The sequence below is a fragment of the Alosa alosa genome, chromosome 9, assembly GCF_017589495.1.
Source record: "Alosa alosa isolate M-15738 ecotype Scorff River chromosome 9, AALO_Geno_1.1, whole genome shotgun sequence".
In the NCBI taxonomy this organism is placed as follows: domain Eukaryota; kingdom Metazoa; phylum Chordata; class Actinopteri; order Clupeiformes; family Clupeidae; genus Alosa; species Alosa alosa.
Window position 1 is genome coordinate 1,241,641 of NC_063197.1, and position 13,851 is coordinate 1,255,491.

At 41.8% G+C, this 13,851-nt stretch overlaps 1 protein-coding gene across 5 annotated transcripts in view; it reads left to right on the top strand.

Annotated features, from left to right (window-relative positions):
- aspscr1 (ASPSCR1 tether for SLC2A4, UBX domain containing) overlaps nt 1-13,851 on the top strand; it is an 87,468-nt gene that overhangs the window by 65,906 nt on the left and 7,711 nt on the right. For all 5 annotated transcript variants that reach the window (XM_048252426.1, XM_048252427.1, XM_048252428.1 and 2 more), the window contains one exon: nt 156-225. In XM_048252426.1, the coding sequence (XP_048108383.1) occupies nt 156-225 (70 nt within the window). The remainder of the gene's footprint in view (nt 1-155; nt 226-13,851) is intronic.

Sequence of the window (13,851 nt, forward strand, 5' to 3'; positions counted from 1 at the left end):
CTCTCCTTAACTATGCACTCTGTCAATGAGGTATAGAAATATGTATATCATAATATAACAAGAGTATATCAGACATGCTACTGTATGTTCCAGAATATGATACCTTTATAACTAGCCGACTCAGAATGTGTGTGTGTGTTTACTTTGCTTCACAGATTGTTTCTTACAGAGAGAAATTCTGGAATCAAGTGTCTGTGCTCAACAAGCAGATGAACTCATAGCTGGGTAAGTTTTCTTTCTTTTACAAGAGATCATGAGCAAAGTGAGCGAAAAATCATTTTTTATTTTACTTAGCTACTTTTACAGATGATCTTCAGACCAAGCCTTACAAAATGTATCACATTCATGGTATTCTTGTATGGCATCCAATCAAAATCTTCGGCAAGGCTATATACACGGCTGTATCTGACGATTTTGGTGTCACCCTTTCACCCCTCTTTGGTCTAAAACCATAGTTATGGTTGCGGTTATGTTTTCACACTTGGGGCCAGATCTACTAACACTTTTGCGTGTGTATCAGTTAACTTCATTCAACTGCGCTTGCATGTAGGCTATGCCGTTCAGTTGTGGATGTTCATAAATTGCGGTAGGGGGCGGAGAAAGGCGGAGAAAGGCAGAGAAAGGCGCAGATTACCCGATAAACTGAAGGTTTGATAAATACCACGTACACTTGGGTATCACAGCGTTCGCTATCTGCGGTTTGTCCATGCTGCTGATAACACTACGTTTGCAAATGTCTTTTTGTCCCTTTCAGCCTTCTAAACGAAAACTCAGATCGATGACTCGGCATATTTTGTGCATATGTGAACATGCCAACCAAACTCAGACCCCTCTAACGCAAACCAAACTGAGACCACCTAGGGAGGTAGTGTCAGCACGGTTCGCTTTGAAGTCCGGGGCACAGTTTGCATTATCTGTGCATTGTGTATACAAATCGCCCTGGGTTCTCTTTCACATTTACATTGTAGGCTACCCTATTTTGCCATTACCAAAAGAGAAAGCATGTTGTTTGTTATAAAAAAAAAAAAACTTATCATTAGGCTCATGATAGGCCTACAGCCAAACAAGTGTGTTCTAACATTAGGCAGAATATCTGTTCATTTAAGCTATTGGTAACTAACAATGTAGAAATCAGTGAACTTTGGATTACACTGCTCACCATTTTTTATGATCTGCTAGGCTATCTCTCTGTTGAACTCTTCTTGCAAGTAGCAAACATATTCAAGAGGCTGCGTAGCGCAGTTAACGGCCTGCTGTTCACTTGTCATTTTGACGTGAGCTAAAGTTGGACATAGCAAGAGTTGGATAAAGAATGGCTTTGAATGAGCTATGAGTTCATTTAATTTAATACAGCCCCCCTAGAGGCCAAATTATGCCAATTTCCTTGTGCATCCTCACAATCAGGTACCAAGTCCCTGTACCAAGTTTGGACTTAGTACTTCAAAGCGTTGCTGAGATATGAGCTCACTTCCTGTTTTGATGTAGTGATGTAAATTTCCTAGTGTGTCCTCCTAATCAGGTAACATGGGTCTATATCTGTAGGGTTCTTGTCTGTGTTGGCCAACACTTGTAGTGACATATTTAGCCTAGACAGTGGTTTACTTTGACATTTTGTTCTTGCCCTTTACTCTGCCATGGTATATATAGCCTCTTTGGATGGGTTTAGTGTTGTAACTCAATGGTTCCCAAAGACTGGATTGCGCGACCCACAGGTAGGTCGCAGGATATTTAATTTTGGTCGTGATTTACATCTGCAGTGTACCTTTCAGCCAGGAAAGCTAGGGGCTTTCTATTAGGTTAACTACCTTTTGTGAACTATCACAGTCTTAGAATTAGAAAATATGTGATAGTGTTGCATTTGGGGTAGCTTTTTGGGTTTTCTCACCCTGTTTATGTCTTTAAGTCTAAGTCTAGGGATATTACAGGTGAAGAGATATCCCTGTATAACTTTCACAGCTGTTTATTAGGGCCCGAGGATCAGAGGTGCAAGCTGGAAGCATATAGTTTCACCTACATGGACAAAATTTGGTAGGTGTGTGTAACTCTCCAAGACGAACAACTTTTAAATTACATTGCATTAGCCACACCCAACCGGAAGTGATATATTTGGGATTTTCTGCGTTGTGACTAGGGCTGTCAATCAATTAAAACATTTAATCTAATTACAGTGCATGAAATCTCAGGCTTTAAGCATACAGTCTCATTCTCTTAAGACTGCACATCATGTTCAACTGTTTCCTCTGTCCACAACTGTTTCAAAATAAAAGTCCTCACTACAATAATTCCCTATTAAATAATTTAACCATTTAAACTATCCACCTATTTAACTGTTCAGTCAATCCAACTATATTTAACCTCGTCTACCTAGCAAATAATTTCAAGGATACAAGGAAGTTTATTGTCACATGCATATAGTTACTGCAAGTAAGAAATGCAGTGAAATTATGTCTGGTGTCAGCCTTTTTGTGCATTTATGGGGGGGGGTAAAAAGTGCAGTAGAAGAGGGGTTTAGTAGATTAAGTGGAAAGGGCTGCATAAGAAAGGTGGGGGAGGATTGGGATTGGGGGGCACCAACAAGGAGCACCCAAGAGCAACAGGGGCAAGGAAAAACTCCCTTTCCAAGGAAGACACTTGGGCAGATCCACGGCTCAAGGGGCTAACCCAACTGCCAGGGGTCTTGGTGTGTGTGTTGGGGGATGACAGGGGAGATGGGATAGTGTGCTGTGTATGTGGGGAGAGGGCAGTGTGCAATATGTGTGTTGGAGAAGCTTCCTCATGAGACAATGTGCTGTGTATTGGTGGGGGGGGGGGGGTGCAGTGTGCTGTAAGTACTATGTTGGGGATGTGTGTTGGAGAAGCTTCCTGATGAAATAATGTGCTTTGTATGTAGGGGAGAGGGGGGGGTGGGGCAGTGTACTGCAAGTATGGTGAGGGGACTTACTATTGCAAGCAGAGTACTGAATGTATGATGTATGTGAGTGATGACAGTCAAGATGGGGGGGCAGAAAGGCTAGGCAATCAAGGACATGGGTAGATAGATGGAGGAGAAATAAAAAATAATAAATAAAAAGTTCTATGGAGATGTGCAAAAGTTGGAGAAAGTCAGGTGTGTGTGTGTGTGTGTGTGTGTGTGTGTGTGTGTGTGTGTGTGTTTGGCGGTGATGAAATAAGAAAATAAATAAAAGGTCTGTAGCATAGGGAGAGGGATGAAAAAAAGTGCTAAAAGTCATGTGTGTGTGGGGGATGGGGGGGTCATGAGTGCTGAGGAGGAATGAGTGCAAAGTCAGTATAGTGTGAGTTCACAGTTGGGGAATGTTTGAGAGTGCTGAGGAGTGAATGTGTGCAAAGTCAGTATAGTGTGAGTTCAGTTCGGATGGCCTGGGGATAAAAACTTCTCCTGAGTCTCTCAGTTCTGGCTTTGTGACTACATAGGCGTCTTCTTGATTTCAGCGGTAGGAATAATCCATTGTTAGGATGAGAAGAGTCCTTCAGGATCTTTTGGGCTCTTAGGAGTACTCATCTGGAATAGACATCTTGTAGAGCAGGGAGTTGAGTTCTTATAGTACGTTCAGCTGAGCGCACTACTCTCTGCAGAGTACTACAATCTCTAACTGTGGAGTTCCCATACCAGGTGATGATGCTACCAGTTAGAACACTCTCAACCGCTGAAGTGTAGAAGGCCTTCATGATGAATGTAGAAACTTTGAATTTCCTTAGCTGACGAAGGAAGTAGAGTCGTTGTCTGGACTTCTTCAGAACATATTGAGTGTTAACAGTCCATGTTAAGTCTTCAGTAATGTGGACACCAAGGTATTTAAAACTTGTGACTCTCTCTACAGGTTTGCCCCCTGATCATTAGTGGGGTGTAACTGTAGTTCTGCTGCTGCCTTCTGTAATCCACTATCATTTCCTTGGTTTTATTGACATTCAGTGTCAAGCTGTTAGATGGACACCACTGTGCCACCTCATCAACCTGAATCAAGTAGAGCTGTTCATTGTTGTTACTAATCAGGCCCAAGATCACTGTGTCATCTGCAAACTTGATGATGGAGGTATGACTACTGTTGGCTTTGCAGTCATGTGTGTAGATGTTGTACAGCAGTGGACTCAAAACACAGCCTTGGGGAGCACCAGTGCTGATGGTTAATGTGTCAGATGTCAGACCCCCCACTCTAACCACTTGTGAACGGTTGGTGAGAAAGTCAAAAATCCAGTGACACAGGGTGGTGTTCAGTCCTAAGGCCTTCATCTTTGTGACCAAGGTGAGAGGTACTATCGTGTTGAATGCTGAACTAAAGTCAATGAACAGCATCCTAACATAATTCCCATTCCCCTCCTCCAGGTGAGTTAAGGTGGTGTGCATGAGGTTTGAGATGGCATCCTCTGTAGACCTGTTGGCTCTGTAAGCAAATTGGAGGGGGTCGAAGGAGGCAGGGAGGGATGAGCAGGTAGTGTTTTTCACAAGCTTCTCAAAACACTTCATCACTGTAGACGTCAGGGCTACTGGGCGGTAGTCATTCAGACATGATGGACTTTTGTTTTTCGCTACTGGAACAATGACAGACTGCTTGTTGATGTGTTAAAGATATAAGTGAACACAGGAGCTAACTGAGCAGCACAGGATTTCAAAACCCTGTTAAAAATTCCATCCGGTCCAGCAGCTTTTCTACAATTAACCCTCCTAAAGGCATTGCTCACATCGACCTCAGAGACACAGAAAGGTGCATCCTCATTTGCTTCACATGCTGCAGCTAGTGCAAGATAGTCTGTGTTTTTCATGTCAAAGCTTAGCATAAAAGCATTAAGTTCATCAGGGAGCTCTTTACTCACATTCTTCATAGGAGGGGACTTTCTTTCAAAGCCAGTGATGGTTCGGAGTCCTTTCCACACTCGTGCTGAATCACCCTCCAAGAAATCAGCTTCAACTTTGTCTCTATAGCGCCGCTTAGCATCTTTAATAGCTTTACGTAAACTATAAGATGCTGCTTTGTAATCCGTCATATCCCCTGAAATAAGCCCAGCATTATAAGTGATGGTGTGTGTCTTTAATGCCGTTCTCACTTCTCTATCCACCCATGGCTTCGGATCTTTACAGTTGGGATGATGGAATCAGTTAGCATATTGATGTAACTCAATGATACTTCCGTAAACTCATTGATGTCAGCAGAGTTCATCTTGAACATCTCCCAGTCAGCGTTGCTAAGGGCGTCCTGTAGCCTGGCTTCAGATTGGTCAGTCCAGCGCTTGACCTCCTTCGTCACTGGGAGGGTCCCTCTGACTTCTCTGTTTGTACATAGGCAGTAGGAAAACAGCGGCATGATCTGATTTTCCGAAAGCTGGTAGAGACTTAGCTTTGTAACTGTTCTTGAACTGTGTGTAACAGTGATCCAGTGTGTTGTCACCACGTGTAGGGAAGTGAATATAGCAACCACCACAACTAACCTAGCAACAGCCTAGCAACCACTTCCACAGTTACAACCTAGCAACCCATATAGCAACCAATGAGTTTAACCTAGCAACCAGCATAGCAACCACCACAACTAACCTAGCAACAGCCTAGCAACCACCTCATGTACCCTAGCAACAGCCTAGCAATCATGGCAAATACCCTAGCAACAGCCTAGCAACCACTTCCACAGTTACAACCTAGCAACCAACATAGAAAACAATTAGTATAACCTAGCAACCAGCATAGCAACCACCACAACTAGCCTAGCAACAGCCTAGCAACCACCTCAAGTACCCTAGCAACAGCATAGCAACCACCATAACTACCCTATCAACAGCCTAGCAACCATGTCAGATACCCTAGCAACAGCCTAGTAACCACCACAGCAACAGGATTACCCAAGCAACCAGCATAGCAACCACTTAATTTGGCATAACAACCAACATATGTACCCTAGCAACACTATTGCAACTATATCTGTATTATTTGTTTTCACTCTGTATATATATCATATTTTCTGCATTTTCATGCACTGTATTTCCTTCAGGAAATGCCTTTCTAGTTATTCTTCCCACCAAATTTCTACGTCTAATTCAGCTTTATCCGTTTAACGTAGAAACTTCGTTCAAACTTTGTAACATAGGTCTTGAAAAGGACACCTGGGGAATGTATTTTTCACTTTTGTAAACTTTATACTTTTTGAGGTATTAATAAAAAACAAGCTTATTTTTCCCCATAGACTTAACATTGGGCTGATGACATCACAATGGGCTAATTAACTTGATTTGCACCTGTATCAACTTCCAGCTGCTCAACTAGGACCCATCAAAGGGCCAGTTAAACTGATTGCACCTGTATCAACTGCTTTTTGCTCAACTAGGCCAACTCTCTCTGTGTCTCTCCATTCTACAAGGATATAAGGCACATTCCATCCAACTATCCATTCATCCTCTTCAAACCATTCACTCATCCACCCATTAAACTATCCACCAACATCCATTAAACAATCTGCCTATCAACATCCATTCAACTTTCTGTCTATCAACATCCATTACACTATCTACATTCAACTTTTAAACTATATACTCTGTCTCAGGCTTTAAGCATACAATCTGGCTCTCTTAAGACTACAGATTCTGTTCAACTATTTCCTCTGCCCACAACTGTTTCAAAATAAATGTCCTCACTACAATAATTCACTATTAAATAATTTAACTATTTAAACTACTCAACTATTTAACTGTTCAGACATTTCAACTGTCAGTTGTTATCAACTATGACTCCTGCCAACTCTTTCCAAATAAAAGTTTGTTTTTGCATTTTATGTTAATATACAGTATGTTTATATTTTCATGCACTGGTAATTTCCTCAAAATTACATTTTCTAGTTAATTACATACTCTGTCATTAATTAATGTAAATGAACCGCATGCATCCATTTTTGCAATGAACATATCTTAAAAACAAGTTTGGCAGATGAGTGAATCAATGAACAGCCAAACCAACATTATAGACTTAAAAGTTCTAAGTGTCTCTCTTTTACTATAATTTCCCCTTTGGGTCAGGCATCAGCATAGTGCCTGGTGTCAGATTTTTAGCATGATAAATGCAAATGACTGAAGTTACCACTCTGTCAACGACATGTGCAGAGTAGGCTACCCTAACACCAAGGTAATGTGTGGAATACCACCTATGATTTATCCTTTTTTGGCCATTCAAGCATGTAGATTTTTATTCAATAAAAAATAGGTTGTTGCCTTTTCTATCCAGTAGGTGGCAGTCTAGGATAAGAAATAGCAGTTCAAGAAAATAAACTAAATAGTAGGAACAAAGAAATTAAAGCAGCATAGCCTACAAGTGCAAACGGAAATGTACTGTGTGAAGTTATTATTGGAATGGAAATAAATGTAACCACCTTCTACAATTTTGTTTCAAGTGTGCAACAAATGTAGTCAATTTATTAAGGGAGTGTGTCGGTTAGTTAGGCGGTCATAGGGTAGGCTCAGCAAAACATTAGCAAAGTTAACTTTGACAAGGCTGCCGGCTAGCATTATTATCCTCAAGAGGTGTGCTAACTCGTAGGCCTAACTCTGGATTGTTTTGCATTGAGGTGCTACTTCAGACTTGATGAACTCCTATGGTAGGCAACAGAAATGCCTTACTGCAGAAATAGTAGATTGATGCTCCTGTCAACAGTATTGGTCTGGGCATTCTTTTTAAAACTTAGGCCTAAGCTAAATGTTTCATTCAAAGCAGTGCTTTCTCGTCTGCCTCCTTCAGTCACGATAGCCAGACTGCACTGGGTCAAATGTCACTATGAAATGCGATTAATAATTTTTTTCCGTTATTATTTCTGTAATTAATAAATCAAAATTAACGCATTATTTTGAAAGCCCTAGTTGTGACACATGATCAATTTCAACATACTTCTCCTAGATGATTCATTGTGAAGCTTTTTTTGCTATGTTGTAATATGCTGAAGTGGCAATTTGATGAATTGATCGACTCGCCACATAAACAGGAAATGTGTCATAAATTCACCATGCATTGATTGATATGCTTCAAACTTCACAGATTATTTACAATTATGGTAAATGGCATTTATATAGCACTTTAATCGAGTCCTCCGAGCACCCCAAAGCGCTTTACAATGTCATGCCTCACATTCACCCATTCACACACACCGAGGCGGAGGCTGCCTTGCAAGGCGCCCACCTGCTCATCAGGAGCACTGGGGTTAAGTGTCTTGCTCAAGGACACTTGGACAAGGTCAGGAGGAGTTGGGCTTGAAACGGCACCTTCCAGTTGCTGGACGACTCCTCTACCTCCTAAACCACTGCCACCCACATGGTAACAGGGCTCTCAAGTTTTGGAGACAGGCAAGAGTGACAAAACAGAGACTGAACTATTTGGCCGCAATTCCCAATGGAAGAAAGCAGGCACTGAGCTGCACTGATGTTTGTCCTTCTTTACGCTTCTCTCATCTTCTCAAAGGAACTCTAGATCTCATTAATAGTGACCATTGGGTCCTTGGTTACCTGTCTGAGCAAGGCCCTTCGTCCCGGATTACTCAGTTAGGCAGGCCCATTGGGTGTCATCATAATCATAATATTAACCTGAGAAATTTCAGACCATTAATTTTAAGCAAAGAACATTTCTGATACACGTTTTGGTTGGCCAGATGGTGGTGCTATGTTAGGCATGGAAATTACAATAATGATATTTAATATTTTGTAAAGTTTCAGATCAATCAGTTAAGGTATTGCCCATTTCTGGCACATTTCCTGCTTGGCCAGGTGGTGGCCCCTAACCTGACCCTAGCCAGATGAATTTCGTTCCGCTTAGCTCCGCCTAGCTTCACTCACATCCATCTGGGACCTCTTCCATTGAGAGTGATTTCTGCAACCGACTTTATGGTTCAGCCAATCAGGGCCTTAGGGCGGAGTTTCATAGATGTGACTTAGTGGAGAAGCGACCGTGAGACTGTTATCAGCGTCATGGGTTGGCTTCGATGTGAGTGGTTGAAGTAGCACGTCAATAGATGACGGACAAGTGGCTTATTCAATCATATGCAATCATTTTTTGATTAGGCCCAGCCTTCTGAAACACCATTCCAATGGATCGGTTCCAGATGGATGAGTGGAGCTAGGCGGAGCGAAATTCATCTGGCTAGGGTCAGGTTAGGTGGCCCCAGCAAAGCAGGTCGATTGTGTGTCTATACATTATCATAATCATAACATCTATTAACCTAAGAAGTTTCAGGGTGTTCATTCAGATTACTTTCTGCTATGTTCCATTTACTGTGATGGCATTCCGTAGGTGACGCTACACTGCAATTACATAGACTGCAAAGATGCATCTGAAAGTGACCAATTTACCACAAATATTTTGTGATCTATCGTGCTACAGTTGAGAAGTGATCCTAAAAAGTTGTTTACCGGATGTATGGATGTATGTTACCGGATGTATGGTGGTGGGGAAGGGGGGGCATTATCCCCCTGCCTTAAGGCTGTTTCATGCTTCTGCGTTGACTCCACGCAATGACTACAGTGGGCATCGCTTTCAAATGGCCACTTCAGTCGCGCATTACGAGGCGTGAAGCTGCATGAAGCTTTAGTACCACTTTCAGCCACTGTGCGTCGCTCTGCCACTGTACATTGCTCTCTCAGTAGCCTGACTGCCGCCCCTTCTGAAAAAGCAGGAGGCTAGGCTACCTTTAAACGTAATTGTTACCGAGAGGAATCAGCCTCACTAATTCAATAACAAAATAAATCGTAATTAAACATTACCTCGATTAAGGCTACTTGGGTATGGCTTAAGGCTTGACTACACGTGGTAGCGAAAATCGAAATCTGCTTTTGATAGCCTACCGGTGCCGCTCACAAAACGAAAAAATATCTTAATTTGCTGTCTATGTTATTGTCAGTGTTGGGGGGGTAGCGCAACTTCATAAAATCAAAACAGTGTCTTAATTTGCCCTTCTTCTTGACTGCAATGTAGTCAATTGACTGCTTGACATGTCATTTTTATTTTCTGTACAATAAACAAATACATCTGCTTTATGCCGCAGAATTACATTCTATCTGGCTGACTGCAGACGCGCCACTTCCCTCCCCATATTCCAAGATTAAGATAGTAGCCTATACAAAAAGCACTTCATACTATGATAAAAAAAATCGTTAAAACGAATAGCTATTTACAATTTGACAAAACACTGGTCCTCATTTTGCGAATGCGAGGACGATATGAGCCTGTTGCATTTAGTTAGATGTCCGAGTCACGCATAATGAAAACCACTAGCTCGTAATCACAATAATTTAACACAGACAGTTGGATAGCCTACTTCATCATGTCCCCATGCCTACATTTTTGTGAGTAGCATAGAGATCGTTAAAAACAATAAAGTATGGCTCTCCGTTTGGGACATCGAAAACTTATATTTTTAATAGACTACCGTTGAAGATGCTGACTTACAAAAGCCTCGGGATAACACGTTATCTCCACTATCATCAGTCATGCCCTTTGATCAAAGTGGGGAATGAAATAAAAGTTTGAGAACCACTGGCTTAGCAAGTTAACTGCAGTCCAGAACACAGAATCTGTTGCAATATTCTGATGATCGGCGATGATATCGGCAAATGTTTGTTTTCCAAAGTAAGAATTTCACTTCACCATGCACCTTCGACAATGAATAGCTCATTACACTTGTTACTGTTAAACGTAGGCCTACCTGGTATCATTACAAACATTATTCTGTGTCCTAAAACTGGCATATTTTATGGCATTGTGTCATGTAAAGTTAGTTTGCAAAATCTAGAGAAATGTGTGAGGTGGTCAGGGGGCACAATTGAGACACACATTGGATTGTGTTATTACTTGAACATTCCACACTATCCACAGCTGTGGTAGGCCTATCAGGGCAGGAGGATTACTGTTAAGCGCCCAGGCTTTATATAAAATTCTTCAACAGAAGGCCTCGAATGTTGTCTTGTTTGTGGAGCGCTTTGCTTCGCTTCTGTAATCTCGGCTTCATTGAAAATGAGGGCTTCCCTCAATGACCCTCCGAGAATAAATAAAGGTTTAATGAATGAATGAATGAATGAATGGCCAAAATAAAGGCCTGTGGTTTGCGCAGCCTACAGTAAATAACAGACCCGCCAGAATGTGAGTTATGATGCTTTTTTACGAGCAAGATGTTTTTGGTACCCTACGCACACTGCATGTTCTTAAATAACAATGATCATCAGTAATATTCGACCATTCATTTGGGTAAATGGGCAAGCGTGACCACCTTGATTGACTGATTGGCTGATGATTGTAACGCAGGCATGATTCCAAACACCTCCCTTACGATGATGAGTGACAGGCAGTGGCGTAACAAACCAATAGTGGACCCAGGTGCGAGAGCGCTACGCGGGCCCCATATCAACATTTATTAGTCCAGGATGAATTAACTCTGATACATGCAATACACATTAAGGGTGACTTCAATTGTTTAATGCAAAGGGCCTGAGGCACCGAAGTAGTTTAGTAGTAGTAACACACGACTACATAGTAGTAACACACGACTACATAGGATTCATTACATGTGAAAACATTAAAAATAATTTTATTAACAGCCTGCAGGCCAGGGTAATCTAATAGTACTGCATTAACATCAACTCGCATGGAATTATGGGAACACTCAATGCGCTCAATGCGCCTCTTCAACCATCTGCTGAAACTGCAAGCGTAGATTGCATGCTTATAAACTCACACTGCGCAGAAACAAAACTTAATGTAGCCTAACTTATTTAACCGTGCAGAAACCAAATAAAATCATTCATATGCATACAATCCCCAATATGCGTGAACTAGGCCATTAGAAGAAGGCCATCTTACGAGCCTTTCGTAGTGCAAAATCGTTAACGATGTTCCCAATATTTAATGCTCTGGCTCTCGTATTTTCAATGGACAGGATAGCTAACCCACTGAGCCTCTCCTGCCCCATGCTGCTCCTTAGGTAGGTCTTAATAAGTTTGAGTTTGGGAAAAGATCACTCAGCTGTTGCCACAGTCACAGCCAATGTCAGAAACAACATGAGAGCAGTACACACTTCCCCGAATGTGGATGTTACACTGTCATAATCTACCACCAGCATTTTGGCAAGTTGAAAAATAGATGACTTCTGTGAAATCTCTGCTTTAAAGCAAGACCTGAATGAGAGGAGTTGTGTTGGGAATGTCGGTGCAATGTCCCTGCTATAATGGTCTGACAAACGTCTTGCCTTTTCAAGCAGTTCATCATCACCTGCGAGTTGAAGGGTCATATGACGTAAAGACTCAAACACATGACAAGTTTCCCGCATACTTGCAAATATTTGGGAGAGCTGACTGATTATGATGTCCAGAGTTGCATTAAATACCTGCACTTTGAAGTATCTCTCTGCATCGGTTAAGCGCTCATCTTCCGATAGTTCGTCAAAGTGACGCTTCACTCTCCGTGCTCTAACATTTTCAAATACTCTGAACCCCCCATTTATTTGCGAGCGTCTGCGCTGTAGCCTTGGTCTGGTCAAAGGCACGCCAGTAGTCAGAAAGGACCTGTATAGAATTTTCCAGCAAATGCATTGCGGGGGTAGCGGTGGGCCCCGGGAGGTCACGGGCCCTGGTGCGACTGCATTTGCTGCACCTACTATAGTTACGCCACTGGTGACCGGTGACAGGTCTCAGAATGCGTGCACTACACAAGGACGGAAGATGATGAATAACTGGGGCCGTAGGCTATTCACAAAGGCTTTTATCTTACTACTAGGAGTAGGCTACTCCTAAATCGCACTTTTCTCTTAAAAGTTATTCACAAAGCCTTTCAGACAACTCCTAAACTAGGAGTGAGTCTTCGTATGGTGGGCGCCATTACTCATGCACGAGCTTGACTGAAGTGACCACCTTGATTGGCTGGCGATTGTAACGCTGGAATTCCAAACACCTCTCTTCCGATGATGAGTGACAGGTGACAGGTCGGGAGAATGCGTGCACTACACAAGTAGTCGCGAAGGACGGAAGATGATTAATAACTGAATAAAAAGGCCTAGCCTAAATGAATAAAGAGTAAGGCAAAACAAATAGCCTATTAGCCTAATGAAACATAGGCCTATGGATTGATGTAGTAGCCTATCTTTGCAACATTATTAAATTAATCCTTCACCATATGCCTAGGCTACGTTTGCAAAGAGGAGAACATTTTAATTTGATTCACAATGAAACGTTACATTTCATTTACATGTTAACAATGAGTAGTTTTGGTTGTTGTTGGTGGCGTTATTTATGAATGCAAAATTGTTCCCTCGCAATTGGAAGCTCCTGTTTAGCATAGGCTACGATTTCAAAACATCGCGAACGTAAAATGCCACAAAAAGCTGTTTATGAATAGGTCTTAGTGAGTTAGGAGTCCTCTCGACTTAAGCTGTCCCAGACTTAGGTGCTACTTTTAGGTCTAAAATGCTTTATTAGGCCTACATGTACTTTTTGTGAAAAAATGAGGAGTCCTAAAGTTAGGAGTGAAACGCCCATTATTTTTAGGAGTTGCTCCTAAATTCGCCAGTTAGGAGCTACTTTTAGCCTTAAAATTCTTTGTGAATACGGCCCTGAATAAAAAGGCCTAGCCTAAATGAATAAATTATTCTGTTACTATGCCTACATTTGCAAAAGAGAACATTTTAATTTGATTCACAATAATGTTACATTTAATTTACATGTTGACAATGATTAGCCTAGTTTTGGTTGTTGTTGGCGGCGTTATTGCATGTTAGTTATGCCTACAATGCAAAATTGCTTCCTCACGATTGGAAGCTCCTGTAGCTGCATCAAAACACGGCAAAATGCCGCAGCTTTGTGAATAGGTCTGTGAGTAAGGAGTCCTCT